This window comes from Polypterus senegalus, chromosome 12 (genome assembly GCF_016835505.1).
Source record: "Polypterus senegalus isolate Bchr_013 chromosome 12, ASM1683550v1, whole genome shotgun sequence".
NCBI classification, from domain to species: Eukaryota; Metazoa; Chordata; class Cladistia; order Polypteriformes; family Polypteridae; genus Polypterus; species Polypterus senegalus.
In genome coordinates this window covers 78,694,606-78,715,415 of record NC_053165.1, presented here as the reverse complement: position 1 = coordinate 78,715,415, position 20,810 = coordinate 78,694,606, and the positions used below count along the sequence as shown (strand labels likewise).

The 20,810-nt window shown below is 44.8% G+C and overlaps 1 protein-coding gene across 1 annotated transcript; it reads left to right on the top strand.

Annotated features, from left to right (window-relative positions):
- Positions 1 to 2,480: 2,480 nt before the first annotated feature.
- On the top strand, positions 2,481 to 20,489 carry tnfsf14 (TNF superfamily member 14). The gene is made up of 5 exons (XM_039772839.1): positions 2,481 to 2,903; positions 7,076 to 7,112; positions 10,900 to 10,941; positions 11,052 to 11,090; positions 19,880 to 20,489. The coding sequence occupies exons 1-5, from the start codon at positions 2,706 to 2,708 to the stop codon at positions 20,290 to 20,292; spliced, it is 729 nt and encodes a 242-aa protein (XP_039628773.1). The 5' UTR covers positions 2,481 to 2,705; the 3' UTR covers positions 20,293 to 20,489.
- Positions 20,490 to 20,810: the final 321 nt, after the last annotated feature.

Genomic DNA, 20,810 nt, shown 5'->3' with positions numbered 1-20,810 from the left:
TCTATCTATCTATCTATCTATCTATCTATCTATCTAAAGTAACCATTTACGTTTGCAAGTGTATTGATGTAAAAGTAAAAGCTGCCAGCAAATGTTATATTTAAGTAAAGTAGAAACATTCCCAGAACATACTCAAATACACTCTTAAAAGTAACGGTTTTGGAATAACACTTAACTGGGTTGTGTGTTTCCTCATAGCTCCATTGCTTGTCAAAGAAGCGTTTCTTTCATTCTTTGAAGTGGTCTTTGCTAATGAAGTCGGTTGATCTTTGGGTTTTGTAAAGGTTCTTAATATGGGGACACATCAGAAATCCAGCAGCTACTGACTGATCGAGAAACTCTGAACTCAGCCTGTGCTACTGTGTGCATCACGAGGTCCTTTCAAAAACAGAAACCAGGTGGCATTCTACAAATCTGTTACAATCTATCAATTTATGGTTATTTATGGGGCATATTATGGGTCTAAATAATTAATGTTTCTTTCTGGAATCTTCATGTGGATGGGTCTTTAAGCAACCAAAAAAATGACCCCCCAATGACAGGGGCATCAGGCTCAGTTCCCAAAGGGCCACTGTGGCTGCAGGTGTTTGTTCTGCCAATTGCTACTTCTAATGACATATTGCCTAAATTTTAATGAACTTGCATTTTAATTTTTTCATTTTTTCCTTTAATGAGCAGACAAGCAATAATGAGATGCAAAGCAAACCAAGCTAACCTAACTCCCATTTGCAACTGTGTCTTTCATACTTTCTCAACAAAATATCTGAAAAGAAAAAAACTCTGGTCCACAAGACATTTACAGTAGATGGTGATCTGCTTTTGGAAATGACTGGTATGTCAGATTAATAACAAGCCATAGAATTAAATGATGGGTTTTATTAACACTTAAATAAAAATTTGGTTGGAGTGAAAATGGTGGCCTACAAATGCTTGAGACCCCAAAATTAGCTGGTCTTCTGTTGGCTTTCTTTGTATCACTTTATTGCTTGAAAATAAAACAAAAAAATCAATTAAACAAGTCAATCATAAATAAGGCAAAGGAATTCTGATAAAATAGCAGCAGTAGTACTTGGTAACTCATTAAGGAAGTGGAAGGAACGAAAACCTGCAGCCACTGCTGCCCTCCAGCATCTGAGTTTGACACCCCTGCCCTGTGGCATCACTCTGAAGAACCCTTTGGGCACCTTTATTTTTAGGACTTTACCGACTTACAAATGATGGTTCCACAATGACCTTTTTACAAGGGCTGTGTGGTAATTGTTGCTTGACAAAGAACTATTTAAATCCAGGAGAGGTTCTTTCGGCATTAAAAGGTTCCTAATGGACAAGACTGAAGCAAGCTGCTGACATATCAAGAAAACCTGAACTTAGCCTGTGTGATTGAGAGCAGCAAGAGTCCTTTTTAAAGCACAATCCCACTGGTTAATTAATCACCATTCTGTTATCTATAAATGGCTGTATGTGACCTCTTATGGATCGAAATAAATACAAGTTCTTTCTGGAACCTTCGTGAAGATGGTTCTTTTGGGAACCAAAAATGGTACCTTTATTTTTAGGAATGTCAAATCTTCTTTGTTACTGTACAAACTGTGAGCTTCTCAAATCTGCTTAATCTGATTGACTTTTTCAGGAGCCTGTCTTGTTAGCACTGGGTGCAGGGTAGGGCAGCACCCTGATCAGAGTGCCTTTGGGCCACTTTAAAATAACCAGTTAGCATAATCTGCACATCTTTGGGGATGAGATGGTAAAACCCAGAGTGCCCAAAGGAAAACCCTCAAAGACAGCAGGAGAACATGGAAGTTCTGCCCAGACAACATCCAGGTGTGGGTGTCAAACCGAGTGGGATCCGCAAGGTAGCAGCACTAACTAGGGTGCCACCCAGCAAATGATCTCCTATAAAGAAGGAATGAATGACCAGGTGCTAATTTAACCTCTCCTTGGCTCACTAGAGTGAAGTGCACACTCCTCTTGACAAGCGACATATGTCCCTTGGAGGAAACTTAGAAGGGGAAGGCCCTACCGTTCCATTGATGTGGAAATTCATCATAGGATGGAAATGCAGACATGCAAGGAGATGGCTGAAACGACCCCTCTATACCCTGCTGGTTACTCGGTCACTCACATCCATTGTTTCCTGAAGCCATATGTTATAGTAACCATGAAGTGCCTGTTGCTGATTAATCAGATATAAAATAGGTCACAATCGAGTTTTTAATGAACCCGCCACGTGTATTAATTCTGTGATTAGATGGCAGTGGACTCCTCCATCCGTCCTCTTCATTGCGAGTTCGTTTTCAGTTTTTCGCTTCTTGCAGATTTTATCTGGAGTCGCTGGCTTCCTGGAAGCGTCGTTCCTGTCGCTGTCAGGTCTGCAAAAGGCGCACATTAAGGGTTATTCGCTATACTTGTCAGCTTCACTCTTTATTTTTGGTCGTGTGGAGGTGACAGGAAGTGATGGTGGTCAGCCGTATCGCCGGAGACTTGCTGCGTTTTGTGTTGCGGTGCAGCGCGTCACGGGATGGCTCTTTAAGTGACACTCTGTGATCACGAGGACTTCTTCACTCTGTCTTCAAGCAGTAAGGGGCACACTGCCAGACCCGCGCCTCACTTTTATGGAGTTCATTCCAACTTAATGCTTTACCGTTATTAACGATTCTTGATATTTTCTACTGCTTGATTTCTGCTGAATTTTCAAACTGCCAAAAATGTCGGATCCTAATGTGTACCCATCCGTATTTGTGGTGGACGGCAAGGTGAATCCCGTGTCCTTTCCGCCAGATCGGCGCAGGGCGCATAAGGTCAACACTCACCTGCTGGTGCTCTACGTGCTGGTCATCCTGGCTTTCTCTGGACTGGCGATCGAAGGGTACTATCTGTTCACCTATCGGACCAAGCAGGACTCGGTACGTGAGTACAATGGCAAGCAGTAGCGATGCCGCGGGGCTGGTGCCAACTAGATTGGGCACGGGGCGAAAGAGGGTAGCGATCGGGTTGTAGAAATTGAGCTAGAAATCTGAAGAAACTTAAATTAAAAAATATATCCGTTCTCGCGCTCCATGCATATTTTATTATCTGTTCATCCTTCTTCTGAACCCGATGCTAACAATAAACATATCAAAATATTCACAATATTAATACACGGAAAAACGCGTAAAAATGTTTAAAAACTAGGACGGAAAATGAAAATCTGCATCAGCATCGGATATAAAAATGACTTTAGTGTCTTCACTCAGCGATGTGCTAGCGCCCGCCCCGTCCACGACTGGTGCCTGCATTGATTAGGTTGATCACTGCTCGATCCGGATAAGCCGCATAGAAAATGGACGGATAGAAGTACGGGTGGCAAGAATTAAAACGTGGAGGATCAGCCCACTTTACTGCATCGCGCGAGGTTTAAAAAGCAGTCCAATATAAGATCGAAAACGGGGTGCGTTAACTTTTAGATTTATGATTTTAAAATAGTAGTTTCAAAATGAGATTCAACACAATTTTCCTTTTCTTTTAAAGTGATGACACATCACGTGGCTGACACCTTTATCCAAGGCGACTTTTATTATCACATTTCTTTCTTTTCCAAATTGGAGCATAGTCAGTCACATAGTGGTAGTAGTGGGATTTCAGCCCAGAGCCTCGGGGTTTGAAGGCCAAAGCCTCAACCGCTACTACTACTACTACTACTACTATTATTATTATTATTATTATTATTATTATTATTATTATTATTATTATTATTATTATTATTATTTCACTTCACTGCCTGCACCAGAATACACAAAAAGGGTCAAAGCAGTAAATAAGTAACGACAGTGACAGGCGCAGTTATGTAAGCTCTCCAGCACCCACAACCCAAAAATCACACAAATTGAATGAACTTTGATGAATATCTTTTGAAGGTGTGGTTACTCGAGTGCCACACAAACGCCAAGAGAACCGTGCAGAAGCCTCCTAGGCAGCGGCTTCTAACACAGGATACTGACAGGCAAAAAGCCCTAACCACTGCGCCACCCGCCAACATTAGTGAGCATTTCAATGTTTAGGCCTACAAACACAAACACACACACACCATCTCATTCGCATACATTAATAGATGTCCCTTCAGAAATTCAGGTGCTAGTGGACAACAGCCACCTGCAAGCACACACAATACACACACACATACACACACACTAAATTCTGAAGACATGTTAGTGTAGATTGCTCTGAATGAATTTGGCATCAACTCATTCATAACTGCCCAGAACTATCAAGCTATGAAGGAGTCAATTTTGCTATTTTAAAATACTTAAAGGAATCCAAACCGGGGCACTCCCTCATTATTGACATGTCTGCTTTTACAATCTTTGTGGGACTTTTTTTCTATCTCTCTCAAAATTTGTCCCACATACTTTTAGCTAACCCGCCCACACGCGCCCACACATACAGAGCATCAAGGCTTGAAACCCGTCCGAAAAACCGCAGACCCGTAATATGGCGCGTTCATAATACACAAAAGGGGGCACCTGCGCGCGCGCTCACAGCTACGCGCAGGCTCAGTCGCGCAAACGCGCGCTCTGGCTGAAGCCCGTTCTTTTTAACGGAATTGTCCCGTGATGATAAAAACCCTGAAAAATGCCCGAGTCATGAAATGATTGCTTGCACTAAAGTGTCGAAAACCGAAACTCAAAGGGGAAGGTTATTTGCGGCTGCACCCACGTCTCCCTGTCTTGGTCCTTACAGTATTTCACATTTGTGAGTCATTTTGTCGCAGGTGAACATTGACTTTGTCAGCCGGATCAACGCAGACGTAGAGCAAGTGAAAAGTTTCAACTGGAACTTTCTTCTTAACTCGCGGTTTGTACACAAACTGGATTTTTTAAAGGGTGTGGATCTGAATTCGTAGTAGGAGTAGTAATAGTAGTAGCAAGTTATATAAAGGCAGACTGCCGTTTTAGAGTTCCAAGGATCAGGTATCCCAGTTTCAGCTCAGTCCGGCCCTTTATGGTGTTCCTCCAAGTTGCTTACTCCATTCTCTCCGTGTATCTCTGACGATTCTAACCTGGACACGTGTCACCGAGTTTAGGTGAATGTATAAAGAAAGGGCTCTTTGATTTGCACGTTTGTCCACTTGAATTTAAAAATGTAAAAAAAAAAAAGGTGTGAGAGAGAAAAATAAAATAAAAAGGAAAATCAGGAATGTGCGAGTATTCTCCGCAAACCCCTAACACGCAAGCGTTGGGTTGTTAAAAGGGCCAGAGGGGTCCTGCGATACCTACCTCCATAAAGCCACCAAGTAACCCAGGCGGCTCGAGTGTACGGTTGGGTGGTGTGGACTCGATTTGATATTTTGGGGTGGCTTAGCCCGGCTAAATGACCCCCTGGACTACTATGGCATGCCCGGGCTGGTTTCTTCTTTCTGGCACTTGCCAAAAATGTAAAATAAAGTGTCCTGTTGTGCGCCCTGTCATGGAGGTTGATGGTTGTTCCCGTTCGCCCAATATTACTGTGATGGAGGTCGATCCTCCCCTGTTTCGATATCGGCCGGGTAGACAGCTTTTGCTTAGAACTCTGGCTGCTTAGCCATATTTGTTTACCAGCTTAATAACTAAATCGTGCAAGGTATATATCCCATGTTTTTTCATATTTTTGCAATAGGTTCAACTGAAGATGTATAGCTGATTTAAAGATGTCACGTGGCAGATCTGAAGCAAAGACATAAAAACAGTAAAGGTAGAGAGTCACCTAATAGCTTCAGTCTAGTAATTCGAAAAACGGGCGAGATCCGCTGATGGTGGTCAGTGAATTGTCCTACTGGTTAAACCTTAAAAACAACAGGCATGTTGGAATATTTAGCTCAGCAAAGTAGAGACATTGGCTCACTCGGATTAAGACTTCTGTCCTATGATGTCAGGCAACACACCCCTTTAAACCCCCGATAATAACCTCCTAGCGTTTGAAAGGCAGCGTCGTATCGAGTCGACATGGTGGCGGATGTCAAGCCTCATTTGCACCTCAGGCGAGCAGGCGCCAACGTTCAGTATGAGGCGTTTAAGTCGGTGAGACCACCAGCAGCAGCTCGAAACTGCTCCGTCCTGGGAACGACAACCATGCGCGAAAAATGCACTGAAACTAGGCATCGGGGGGCATGTAGGGTCGTAGCGAAAACGAGGCTGCGCAACAACAGCCCGAGCACTTCCGAAAAGTCTGAAGTTAAACTGGCCCACTTAAAAACAGAAAGGGGGCGCGCATCACCAAGGGTATGGTCGGATATGTCAAATGAACACATTCAAGTGACTTAAATAAGAAAAAAAAAACAACAAGACTTTAGAAACAGCCGTGAACACGACAGACTAAGGGGTCCCGAGACAGCGAAGAGGGGGGCGTGGAGTCTAAGCTAGAGCGGGGGGCTTTTAAACTGACGGACTCGTCAGAACAGATTCAGGGTGGAGGGCACGTGTGAAATTCTAATTTGGTTATTGATTTTTAGTGTGCAATTATTTTTTCACAGTTAAATATATTTATTCTGCATGAGTGTATGTGAAAGGGGCATTTACTTTAAATACTGCATATGCTGTGTGTAGTGTATATAGTGTACATATCTATCTATCTATCTATCTATCTATCTATCTATCTATCTATCTATCTATCTATCTATTCTTTTTTTTTAACTACTAAAACATATATGGAAATACAGGAGTATATTATTAGAAATTGTGAGGATGTGTGATGTGAATTGTGTGATGACACACCCCTTACCAGTGCATTCATCTTTCCGTTCCCTAATTCTCTCAGACCTCTGATGTCCCGTGTCATGATGTGTCTTTGCTCAAGAGACGCCTGCGCCTTCTAAGTGGGACATCTTTGAGGTCTGAAAGCGGAAGTCCTGTGCTGGTGCTCTGGTTATCAGTGCTCAGTCGCCCAGCTTGGACTTTTTGAGTGGTTTGTAACCACCGGGCCGTTGGCTCTGCTCTTGACAGCACCAGTTCAAAACATCTTCTCTTCCTGTGCGGTGGTCAGTGTTAAAGCTGATGTGGGACGCACTCAGCGAGTAAATGTCACCTACTTAGTGTCTTTGTTTTTTTTCCTTTGCATGTTACAGGACCCTGCAGGCTACGACACTCAACAGCAGATTGGAGGTGGGTCACATCATATTTTGTTCCAGTCCTTAGCCTCGTAGTGACAATGACATACTAATGATAGTAATAGGAGGGTGTGAAGGGTGAGGCTGAAGTCTTCCTCAGTAATTTTTGTTGCTGTCATTATTATTACCATTAGATAGATAGATAGATAGATAGATAGATAGATAGATAGATACTTTATTAATCCCAAAGAGAAATTCCCATACTCCAGCAGCAGCGTACTGATAAAAACAATTTTAAATTAAAGAGTGATAACAATGCAGGTATAACAGACAATAACTTTGTATAATGTTAACGTTTACCCCCCGAGACACATAGTGTGGGGTCTCCTCAGTCTGTCAGTGGAGCAGGACGGTGACCACAGTCTGTCAATGAAGCTGCTCCTCTGTCTGGAGATGATCCTGCTCAGTGGATGCAGTGAATTCTTCATGATTGACAGGAGCCTGCTAATTATAATAATAATTATAATTATTATTGCTTTGGCTGTAGTAACCTTAAAAGTGCCCAAGACTTTAACATGAAATTATTATTATTATTATTGTTGTTGTTGTTGTTGTTGTAACATCAAAGGTGGCAGAGTCGTTGAAATGAAATGATTATCCTTATTCATTTGAATTATTATTCTCATTAGAATTTATTTCCTGCATGCCAGTGCTTTCTGATTATAAGCCCGTGCTCCATCTTCTTCCTCAGTTGCTGCTTATTTATGGCAGCTCCCTAAATTTCAAACTCCCGTGAGGCACTTGCTGTGAACTGAAGGGGTCGTCTCACCCCAAACCTCAGACCCAATTCCAGTCTGAATGACCCTCCTTTATTTCTCCGGCGCTGCTCCAAAGAGCCCAGATGGGTGCTATAAACGTGACAGACACACAGCCCCTCCGAGTGCCCTTTACCCCTTCGTTGTGTCCTTCTCCTCCTCTCCAGCTGTTCTGAACGACGACTCGCCCGGCTGAGGCTCCTTTGTAACCCGGACCAGGCCGACTTGTACTTCTGGCTCATCAGTGGTGTACTTGGGATGCCCTGAACCTCCGCATGATGGGGGAGCCTCCTGGCAGTTCACTTATGCAGCACCCAAAGACAGCAGCTGGGCTGTTGGTCAGAACTACAAGTTCCACCCAGTCAACTAGGAGCTCTGCCAGGATGATGGTGCCACCCAGCATACTGGGGAAGGTCATGGCACCGGGGGGGTTGGGGAGTGGGGCAGTCTCTCACTGTCCTTTAATTAAATTGGCCTCCTGACCAAGAAAAGCAATGTCAGTAATCCCATCTGGGATGCCAGCCCACTCATGGCATCTGTCCCTGTGCCATTCAGATCTGCTGGTAACACCTAATTGTCCTCAGGTGCTGGTGGGTTTCTCTCGTCCTCAAAAAGGCAAACAGCTGACTGATTCTAGAAGCTGACACCTCTAAATGTATTCAACACAAAGAGGCTGTCACTGCCCAGATGCCCAGATGCCCATTATCTTGAGGCTGCCCAGCTATTTCCCGTTCAGCAGCTAACCACCGAGGTGTGTCTGACAGAGGACCATTACAATGATGTGGGTGTTTTAGACGACAGCGGATTCAATTTAACACTCAATTTTTTTTTTACATGAAATTACTTTATTGTCATTTTTCTTTGCCATTTTTGTACATTTTTTGCCACCATTTTGGATGGTGTGGTTTTGTCATAGGGGACGTCTGTAATGACCGCACGGAAAGGAACAGTCAGAGATGGCTTTGGAGATGAAGTCAGAGAATCAAGTTAAGAAAATGAGCACGTCAAGCAGAGCCCACAACGTAAAGATGACATCGAGGTCACAGAGGGCGTAGCAAGTCGGTGACCATTTATCAGCCAATACGAAAGGCGAGGGCGCAGTCAGGAAACCAAAACGCCAACTTCATCAAATCTGCCGCACACCGGGCTCTTAGAAGTAACCTGAGCACTCGACAATTCACAAGTACACGATGCCAACTCATCCCGGTGGTGACGTCACATGACGCACACCTCCAGTCCTTCAGCCTAGCAACAACCCTAGCAACCTGGTATTTGTACAAAACCAATATGGCGTCGCAGGAGAAAGAAGTCAAAAATAAATTTTAATAGAAAAATGAATGAAATCACTGAATTTTTTTCACCTCTGAAAATCCCCCAAAATGACAGCTTAATGATTTTCAAAGGTCAAGGGAAACGATGACAATGCCATACTGTTTACTGTTGCTATCACATGACACATGACGTCACTATTTAAAATGGAGGCACAATATCGCTAACCTTCCATGCTTGTGGATAAATAATAGAATGTTACCGTGTGTTTTAGTGTGGAGACGCTCCAAGTATTCAGGATGTTTGTTTTGGTTTGGTGGATCTTGATGATCCATAATCCAAAGTTTTGATCTTGAACATTCCTGATCACAACCTTTCTTTCGAGTCCTGGTCCTGTTAAATTTTGACCTTCCATCTCAGGCGTAACCCACTCAAGTTCTTAGGGCGGGGATTTACATTGGGCGCTGAGGAAATGTGACTTCTGATTGGTGACGCACATGAATCAGTGCTGGTGCTATGACACGACACTCAATGGGAGGTGCAGAGGTGGCCTCAGACACCCACACTCCAAAGGGGATGGACACAGCAGATTGACAAGCAGGCCGTCCAATCCAGGGCTTGCTCTAGAAGCTGAGAGTGGCACCACCACCGTCCCCTTTGCTTGGAGTGGCATCATCAAAGACAAACATGAAGACCTAAGAGAGGAGCCAGGACTGGGGAGAGCGAAGTGTGGAGGGTCTGGAGACAAAACAGTGAATTTACAATTTGGGAATGACCAGGGGGGGCGTTTGGTGACTTACAGCCACGTCTGTTATGTGCTCGGGTGGGGTGACTTTTTAGAAAATTCATAGCAGTTGAGCTGTATTAGCAGGCTTTATGTATTTATTTATGTTTCCTTTTTCTATTTAATATTTCTGTAAAGAAAAAAATAAATAAAATGACACACTTTTACAATTACATTATCGTTAATGAGACTTGTAATTCTATATTTAAACGTCCAGCTAAGCAGGTACTTTACAGTGATGGTGATATTCTAGTTATAAATTTATAATAATTATAATCTTACCTAGGCAGCTCTGCAACATTTACATTTTATTTAAATTAATTAAACAAATTGTCAAACTTAACATAAGGATAACATTCAATGAAATTGAAGATAAGTTTTAGCTTTACACATTTACCCATAATTCTTCTTTTTACTGCATGCAAATAACGGAATCCCGCTATCCAGTCAATGCTCGACTTCGGAGTGTTTGTGCAGTCAGAGGCGGACTACGGAGAACGTTTTCTTAACGAGCGAATCTCCTAGACGGCGGTAACCGGCAAGTTTTAACGTAAGCAAAGCGGGTCAGTCCATCAGACGACGTGCTCCAGGAGTGTTCTGGACAGAGAAGGGCGCCATTTGTGTAACTGAAGGGACACGCGCTCTGAACACCAAGGGGGACTCGATGTGTCACAATACTTAAAGTGCACTCCGGACACCGAGGGAACCCCACCCACCTAGTGATCCATTTGGGCTTCGACTGGCACTGAACGCCATGTTTTAATGGGAGCCGATCATAGTTTGAAGGACGTCAGCCTTTAGCAATGCATGCTGCCGTTTTGTTCGTTTAATTTCATTTTTTTTTTCGTGCCCGTGTCTTCTATACTACGTCAGTTCTGAGGATTATTGTTGTTACTATTATTATTACTATAATTGTTGGATTATCGTCAATGCCTGCCTGATGACGTCTGTCTGTCTCTCTGTCTCTCACACAGGAGCCCGTGGCACTGAAGTCAATGCTGTGGTTCAAGGACGAGGTATTATTTTCTTTTATTCAGATCACTGCGCTTATCAAAATGTCAGCTTTCCCCTTTCTTTGTGACTAACGGCTCTGCTTTCTTTGCTCTTTTCCTTGGTGACCAAAAAGACGTTGACGGCAAGAGAAAGGCCTCAGCGCATCTCACAGGTGAGTGTTTGTGTCTCCTCCATGTGAAAATGAAGGACTGTGTACTATTAGACTGAATTGGTCAGCTTGCCGAGTGTAGCGCCTTTCATAGCCAAAACACGAGAAACACAACGTGAAGTGCTAGCAGGCCGAGAAGAAAGCAGAGGCTGAGAGTCGTCCCTGGCGGTCCACTGAGGTGGGCTGCTCATGTTGACTCAGCTGTGGTCACCGACTATCTGCTCTTCAGCTCGTCTGTGTCACCGCAACGCCACACTGCAACACTGGGCCACGCACTTTGGCTTTGGTAGCAGACAGAAAATCAAAAGGTTACCCAACTCAGCGTCACTGCTTTTGACTCACTCGGCACTCTTTGGCGTGTCAGTTCACCTGATTCTCAGTCCCAGTTTCACAGAAAATGGCGATGGCTGCATTTGTACTACAGTATTTGTGTAAAGTTCCCCACGATGGCCGTCATCTTAGAAAGCACATAAAAGCACAGGTTTGAAGATTTAGTCCTCGGCCAAAGCTCAGAGTGTGACCCTGAGGAAGCCACTCCACCTTTACTATGTCCAGTTTGAATAGTACTGTATGTGGGAAACTCTTTAGACATACAAAGGCACTATATAGAATAGCAATGTTGAAGGTTTTAATTCCCCCTCTTGATGGACAGTGTGACCCTGAGGGACCCATCGTTACTCCAGTTTAATGAATAAAGAGACAGCTGGGCCTTTACTGTGCCCAATGTTGTACAGTATGTGGAAAACTCCTTGGCATGGCCTTCACTATGGAAAAGCACAAAATGAAATCACAACCCCCCATAACCAATACAATATATTAAAATATGTCAGTTTAGAAAATACAGAGATAATTGTATTGTATATATAAAACTCCTTAGCATGACCTTCACTATATAAAATCAAAATGCTGGACATTCAGTCTCTACTAAAAACCCATAGTGTGACCCTGAAGAAGTCACTCAGCCTTTATGGTGTCCAGTATAATTGACACAGACACAGTATGTGGAAAACTCCATAGCATGGCTGTCACTTTGAAAAGGCACTATATAAAATCACAATGTCGCAGGTTAACCCCCCATAAAATTTAACAAGATATCAATTAGTTATGTCAGTTTTAAAAATACAGAGATAATTGTCTTGTATTATGTAAAGCTCTTTAGAATGTCCTTTATCATGGAAAGGCACTATAAAGTCACAATGTTAGAGATTCATCCATCCATTCATTATCCAACCCGCTATATCCTAACTACAGGGCCACGGAGGGCTACTGGAGCCAATCCCAGCCAACGCAGGGCGCAAGGCAGGGTGCCAGCCCACCGCAGGGCACACACACACACCAACACACCAACACACCCACTAGGGACAATTTAGAATCACCAGTGCACCTAACCTGCATGTCTTTGGACTGTGGGAGAAAACCCACACAGACACGGGGAGAACATGCAAACTCCATGCAGGGAGGACCCTGGAAGCGAAACCAAGACGGGTCTCCTAACTGCGAGGCAGCAGCGCTGATAAAGATTCAGTCTGTACCAAAAACTCATAGTGGGACCCTGAGGAAGGCACTCAGTCTTAACGCTGGTGTCCAGTATAAGTCACACAGAGAGAGATGGACAGTATGTGGTAAACTCCTTACGTCACTATGGAAAGGCGCTATATAGCATACCCACACTTCAACCCTACGTGAGTCACCTAACTCAAGTGTACACCAGTTTGTCATATGTGAGGACAAGTGTCTTGTGTTTGTGAAACTCCTTAGCATGGCTGTCACTATGAAAAGGCGCTATATACAATGACAACGCTGGAGGTTTAATGCTGCAGATGATTCAAAGGGTGACCTTTAGGGAGGCATTTAATCCACCTGTGACTCATTTTAATCAGTATGGAGACCGCCTGGGCGTTTGTCTAAAATGGGCTATGCCACCTAAAGGTACTATATAAATAAAATAAAAATCTTGCCGATTCGGTCTCTTCCAAAAGCTCAAAGTGTCCCCGAGTGAGTCAGTTAACCCCCAACTTTAAGTCATCCTGGACAAACTGTAGAGGAGGTGCGAAGCTGAACAGAAGCGGCCCCCACTTTATAAAAAGCTGTAAATAAAACAGCACTGCTGGAGATTCGCACCTGGTCAATGGAAAGGCACTTTAGAAAATCACAATCTTGGAGATTCGGTCTCTGCGAAAAGCTCAACGTGTCCCGGGGTGAGTGCTCAGTTCGTCTGAATGCCCCCCACCGTATGACACCTCAGAGCTGAAGATTCACTTCTCGCCATTAGACAGACGCACGCCTGTGAGACCCCGACGAGCTCTGCTGCCTACTGCGCACTAAGTCAACGGTGCTTTACCGTCGAGAGGCCCGGAATAAAAGCAAAGTTTCATGTCGTATAAAACTTGACCTAATTAGGACAAGGCGGCGGTTTATAAAATCGCTTCAACTCGAGTTCCGTCAACGCAGAAAATATTCATCCGGATAATTTCAGCAATCTTTAGAGAAATAATAATAATTAAAAAAAATGTAAAAATCACTCGGAAAAAAACTCAAGAGTGGAAATGAGCAGTGGGCTCGTGTGCTGCCGAAGGGGCTGTCGAGGCGGAGGATGGCGCCGCTCCATCTCCGTGTTCACTGCCGTTTGTTTCCAACACGTCCCTTTCTAGCGGCCGGGTGCTTCGTCGCTCCTGCGGCTGCGGGGTTACTGAGGTCACCGGATGTCTTCTGAGCGAAGCCAGCTTGACTCAAGGCCGGATGAGGACCCCCACAGGCGCCCGGGTGATTTGGCTCCTTAATGGAGAGTTTAAGGATGCAGCGCGCGGTCACCGGCTGGATGAATGCTGCACGGTACTTCTGACTCTTTGTGCTTTGGGGAGGTTTGGGGGGTTATGGGGCTTAAGGACTGCTGTGGATTCGGGGAAAAGCCCCTCGTTGTTACGAGCCCCCCTCGCTCGTGAACAGAACAACAACATTTATTTCTATAGCACATTTTCATACAAACAGTAGCTCAAAGTGCTTTACATATTAAAGAATAGAAAAATGAAAGACATAATTGTAAAACAAAATAAATCAACATTAATTAACATCGAATAAGAGTAAGGTTCAATGGCCAGGGGGGACAGAAAAAAACAAAAAAAAAACTCCAGACGGCTGGAGAAAAAAATAAAATCTGTAGGGAGATCTAAGGAGGGAGAATACTGAAATAGGAGCAATACGAAAATCTACATAAAGTTAAAAATTCTACATATTTAAGAATATAGCAAAAAATATCAAGGTAGAACAAGAAGTACATTTGGATACCATTTAACAAAAAGTACATCAATTATTAAAAAATACAGAACGTCCCGATGACTGAACTTCAAGACGCGCAGTGAACGGACACACGTGATCAATGGAGCCCACCTATAAACGGGTTTTCTGCCCAAACTGAACCCGTCAGGCAGCGTCTACAAGGGAAAGAACGTTTAAAAAAGGAAGAACGTCGTGTCCAAGCAGAAGTGTAGTCAGTGGTGGGCAGATGTCGGTGTTTGGAGGACGTGGAAAATACAACAACATTTAAGTTGCGCTCCTCGTCCTGAGAACGTCGCTGCTATCACGCCATAGATCGCACGTGAAACCACCGTCTGCGCACAGGGTCTTCCAAAAATCACCGGGAACAAGAAGAGTACTTTAATAGGGAGTGGAACGGACAGTTAAGGAGGGGCTGAATTTTAAGAGCCTCAATGCCCACCCTGCACTTCGACCTGTTATTCGTGAATGACACACTGGATACCCCAAGTCGACCACAACCAAACCCTACCCGTGCAAAACCCAAAGGGGCACACTCCTCAAAATCCTCAAACCCTGTTCCTGGTTGTCTCCTTCATTTAGGAGTTGGGTGGGGTAGTGGGGTGGGTGTTTGGGGGCTAAGCATAGAACAGGGGCATTTCTAAGATCTGAAGGTATCAGAGTTTTACTCCTAGGCCAAGCTTATTAGTGTGACAACCAACTGCTCTTTGGCTAACCTGTGTGGCTGGGTCTAACCCCCCCATTATGATCTACACCCTACATGAATGCCTAATTCACCTTAATGCTGGCACCGCCATGTGTTGGGTGTAACTGGTGATATGGGGCTATACACATATGGCTTATCGTATATGACTGAGAGAGAGGCAGGAGGCCTGCTGCTATTGATCAGTTACTGTATATGATAGAGAAAAAGATCAGGAGCTTGGCACAGAAGGTCAGGGGGTTTAAGCCTCTGAAGTCCCCCTGCTTCTCAAGCCACCGAAATGGAAAATCACACATTTAGATCAATAAAGAACTGAACAGTAAGCTGGGTCGTGACACACAGGTTAGGTTAGGGTGTGTGTGTGTTTGGTGTAAGTGAGTGTCCAGTTCAGGGCTGTTTCCTGCCTGACCTCCAGTGTGGCCGGGGTGGGCTCCACCCCCTGCTGTTAGACTTGTAGGCTACTGATTTTAAAGTGGCGACCAGGAGCGGAAACGCAAACAAGCGGAATGTCGAAACGAAGGGTCGGTCTGGTCAAGCGTCAGTAGCTGTACGTTTATCTAAACCCTGGAAATCGGAGTCAGAGAAATCAAAGCAAAAGTCACAGTCGGGAAATCTTAACAGCACAACTAAGCATACCTTCGTGTTACTAACTTTTCATTTATAAAACATTAGACAGTAGACTTTATTCTCTATTTTTTGCCTTTTGCCCACACAACCCTGGTGTTTTCAATCCTAAAGAGACAGAGAATTTTGAAAATGCCGACTGTAATCGTACTCTGATTGGATCCTGCTCATTACGTAGCCCTCCCTGATTTGGTCCTGCTCATGATGCAGCTCTTCCTGATTGGATCCTGCTTATTGTGTAGTCCTCTCCTGATTGGATCCTGCTCATTACATAGCCCTCCCTGATTGGGTCTTGATCATTACATAGCAGTTCTTTGATTGGGTCCTGCTCATTATTTAGCTCTTTCTGATTGGATCCTGCTCCCTACCCAGTGTCATTACAGCGTCCACCGACGTGTGTGTGCCCAGTGTAGGTGAACACCCATCTCGTATGTGTTTTCGGTTTTTTTAGTGTGGACGGAGATTCTTTCACAAACAGTATGAAAACGCTAATGAGGATGGATATGTTTTTATTCGAAACACCATTTTTAAATGGAAACAGTAGTGCAGACATAGCCGAACACACACACCAAGATCATTTTTTCCTTGATATCCACACACGTCCGGCGTGCCAGTTCTTGCAGCGATGCCTTGGTGATGTCATGATGAGGGCCACACAACAAGATGGCTCCTCAACAGAGTCCACCTGCAGCCCTCCACGGCTGCGCTCCGTTGGCGGAGCAGTGACCTCTGCCACCCTTTGCCTTATGTGCCAGTGATGTTATCAGATACGCCGGGTCATTTGTTCCTTTCTCAGCTCACCCATTTTGAAGGCGTACCCCGCACTTCATTGCAGATTACACGGCCCGGGCAGCAGGCACGCATTGTTTTCTTTATGTCACGTTCTATCGTTCTCTTTTGACTTAGGGAATCAACGGAGGAGCTGACTAAATTGAAATACCAGGCCGCGGTCTGCTCACTCGGCCTCATCATATCTTGCTCTCCGATGTTGGCGTGAACTGTATCACCCACAACAGAAACTAAAACACATCTTTACAATTTCCCCACAGTGTGCAGGCCGTCCTGCAAGAATGTATATTGAAATGAGAAGGTTGATACCACCATGGAAGGGAAAAGGCCCTGCCTCCTTCAGATTTCACACGAGGCCCGGCTGAGTGGGCTCCGCTGCTGAACGTGATGTACTTTTTTAAGTGCACTTCGCATGGAGGCCACCGTCACAGTCGTCTCAGATGTGAGGCCTACCCTGGTTGTGAAAGGGAAATAAATGCACTTCTTATAAATGCGTGAAGTACGCTAGCAGGAGGACTACCCCCACTTCCACCCGCCTTGAGACGGCATCCTGCCAGTGCTGACTGTCATTCTGAGCAACTAAGGACACGGGTGTCATCATCCTAATGTGCGAAGGTTCGTTTGAAATGCCATTTGACTGTTCTGTCTGCCATGTTGCCTCCAATCGGAATGATCAATGCGCATTCAGAGCAGGCCGTCTCGGGAACAAGAAACGACCGCTAAGCTCACAGCACGAGGAAGATGAAGAAGAGGAAGAGGAGGAGGAGGTCCTGACAGTTTCATATTCTGCACCTAAACAGGGCTGCAGGTCAGGTATGCTGGGTAGCCCAGCGGCTGGTTAGTCCTCTTAGTGCGGAGCCTGAAGGCCCTCCTGGGTCTCGTCTGCTTTTTTGCACGCTTATTCCGTTTCCATTCCAGGTGCCACACACATGCACACTGGACCAGCCTGGCGATACTAACTCTCACCCGAGGTACTTGAAACCAAAGTGTTCAGCAATGATCTCAGATCAGGTTTGATTCTTGCCATGCCGTGATAGAAGAAAGGTCAAAGCCTGGAGATCGAGAGACACCACCGTCAAGCCAAGACGTGAGACCCAAAACGTGGCCAAAACGTCAGTGGCACAAAAAGTCAAGCGAGAAAAGTTTGAAGCAAAGGACGCAGAAAAGGGGGAGGAGGAAGTGACTCTTAGCCGACCTTTCAACTCGTCGCGTCAACTACCCACGGGTCACGACCTCTGAGGACACGCCCCCCGGCACAGTCCTAACGACTGGAGGCCAAAGCCACATCTTGTAAAGTGCTTAGTATGAAAATGTGCCATAGAAACAAATGTTGTTGTTTTTAAAATGCAAGATGGCGGCCAAAACGCACCCAATAACTTGTCATGGAGACGACAGAATGAAAAAGTACCGTCAGCAACGTAATCTACGCCTTCAGAACCCCCCAAAGCAAGCGTCACATCAAACAAATTGGTTGTGTTGTGATTATTGTTTTTTTTTTTTTGTATCTCAAGCGTTCCTTACACTTAAAAAATTCATCTTTATGTCTATTCGGAGGTTTGCTTACCCGGACCATCCATTTGTATTACTTGGGGACTTTACTTTATAATCGTGAATTTAACAACGTTATTTTTGCTGCCATTTTGTTTTGGTAACTGGTGGCCACCATTTCGAGAGTCTTGTGGCACCCATCATGCACTGGGAGTATGAGTTGATGACAGTACTGAGACCCCAAACTACCCAACATGGCTGACGACTATGTGTTATTTTTTTGGTAGCAGCTCCCTGCTTGAAATGAGGCTTTGAAGTCTGGTCGTTGCATTGCAGGTTTTGTTGGTCGGTTCTTTTTTTTTTCCAGTGTGGCATCAGCCACCCAAACCCCCAACACAGACAAGTCTTTGCAGCACACACGCTTTATTTTCAAGGGGAAACGCTTGCCTTTCGTACCTTAAACAGCACGCAGAACTTTCTTTTCTTTTCCATCCTTTTCTCTTTCTTCTTCCTCTCCTTCCCGCCTCCCTTTACGCTGTTCCTAGGAGTGTGCCAGGGGGCTCGTCAGCCAGGTCTTGAATCACTCCCAATGTAGGGCTTTACAGCTCCCCCCGGTGGTCCCCACAGAGCCCAACAGGGCAGTCTCTAACTCCAACTCCCATGAAGCCCTGCAGGAATCTGTGAAGCCACAGGAGGGCTGCCCTCTAGTGCTCGGGGTGGGGGGCAGTATCCTGTGCACATCTGCTCCCCTAGCAGAGCCATTTTAGCAGCATCTTAGGCCCCCCGGGCAAAATAGTGCACTGATAGCAAAAACAGATACATACATAGGCATCAGAAACATCATGGAGTCCTCGGCCAATGCCCATTGTGCCCATGCGTTAAGATGGCCCTGGTCCTTCTGGTATGACAGGCCAGGCCCATCCGTCACACCGGTGTGACCCCTCCTTCATTTTCATTGACCTTGTTATTCTCTCCTTTGGGAACACACAGAAAATCTAAAAAGAAACCCAATTGTAATTGCAATCGCAATCATCGAGTTCGACACCCCCTCAAACCAGAAGTCGTGCAATGTGCCATCTTGGACGTTTCGTGTTTGTTCAAAGTGATTAAAAGGGTTTCATGTCCCAATGTTGTAATGGCAGACCTGTTATGCTGAATAAATCTCACCAACTGGCATCACGTCAATAAACAGAGTCCATCATCCAACCCGCTATATCCTAACTACAGGGTCACGGGAGCCAATCCCAGGGCAGGAAACAAACCCCAGGCAGGGTGCCAGCCCACCGCAGGGCACACATGCCCCCACTAGGGACAATTTAGAATCGCCAATCCACATGTCTTTGGACTGTGGGAGGAGAACATGCAGATTCCACACAGGGAGGGCCCAGGAAGCGAACCCAGGTCTCCTAACTGCAAGGCAGCAGCGCCACCCGCTGTGCCACCCGCTGCGCCACCATGCCGCCCTAAACAGAGTCAAGTACCCATAATAATTACTTAATGTAACTGCTGTGCCTCTTCTGTTCGGTTTAGAATTCCTCAGCTCCCACCTGGGCTGCTCTGGCGCTTTTGACGGTACGCGTCGTCCATTACTGTCTTATCATGTTAGGTAGATTGCCCAGAGGGGACTGGGTGGTCTCTTGGTCTGGAACCCCTACAGATTTTATTTTTTTCTCCAGCCTTTGGAGTTTTTTTTTGTTTTTTCTGTCCACCCTGGCCATCGGACCTTACTCTTATTCTATGTTAATTAATGTTGACTTATGTTTATTTTTTATTGTGTCTTCTATTTCTCTATTCATTTTGTAAAGCACTTTGAGCGACATTTTTTTGTATGAATATGTGCTATATAAATAAATGTTGATTGATTGATTGATTGATCATTTCTGTTGTTTAAACGTTTCCTTCTTAACCCCCGCAGGTTGTAACTGCAGCAGCCCCGGTACTGCTGGCCCGCTGAAATGGGAGTCCAAACTTGGAGAAGCCTTCACCAATGAGGTCGACTATACAGAAAATGGGGGTCTGCTGATCAAGCACGAGGGGTTCTACTACATCTACTCCAAAGTCTTTTACGGGGAGATTGCGTGCAAACAGAAGCACACGTACTTCAGCCACGCCATCTGTAAGAAAATGCCGTGGTATAAAAAAGAAATCGAGCTGATGCAGATGAAGAAGTTCTACTGCATCGACTCGGCCGGACAGTGGCTCGCCAACAGCTACCTGGGCGGCGTCTTCCACCTGCAGCCAGACGAGGAGATCTACGTCAAGGTGGACAACAAGGAGCTGGTCCGCCTGGGGACGGCAGAAAACTTCTTCGGTGTCTTTCAGGTTTAGCGTCCGTCACGGAAAAGAGAACTGAAATCCGACAGCCGAGAGCACCTGAATGTTTGGGACTGTGGGGGAATTCGGCCCTGGATGTGCCCCGTCTTGGGGAATGAATGAGACCTCCAGTCACATATTTAGCACCTTATTCTACCGTAAAGAAAAGCGCTAAAGAGTTTATTTATTTGAAGTGTCCCCATTTCCCGTCGTTTTATATATATATATATATATATATATATATATATATATATATATATATATATATATATATATATATATATATATATATATATATATATATATATATATATTCTTTGCTTGTTCCATTCAGCTCCCGTAGAAGAGGATCGTACTTTACCTCTTTTCTTGTATTTTAACGCGTATTTATTGACTTGGTGCACAAGGTTTCTCATGGCACACCGGACGACTAGACGAGAGATGCGTCAGCGTGCGTCTGCAAAAAAAAAAAAAAATGGAAAAAAAGTGAAAGTGGAATCCACACGGAAACAAACAAACGAGGGAGCGCGACT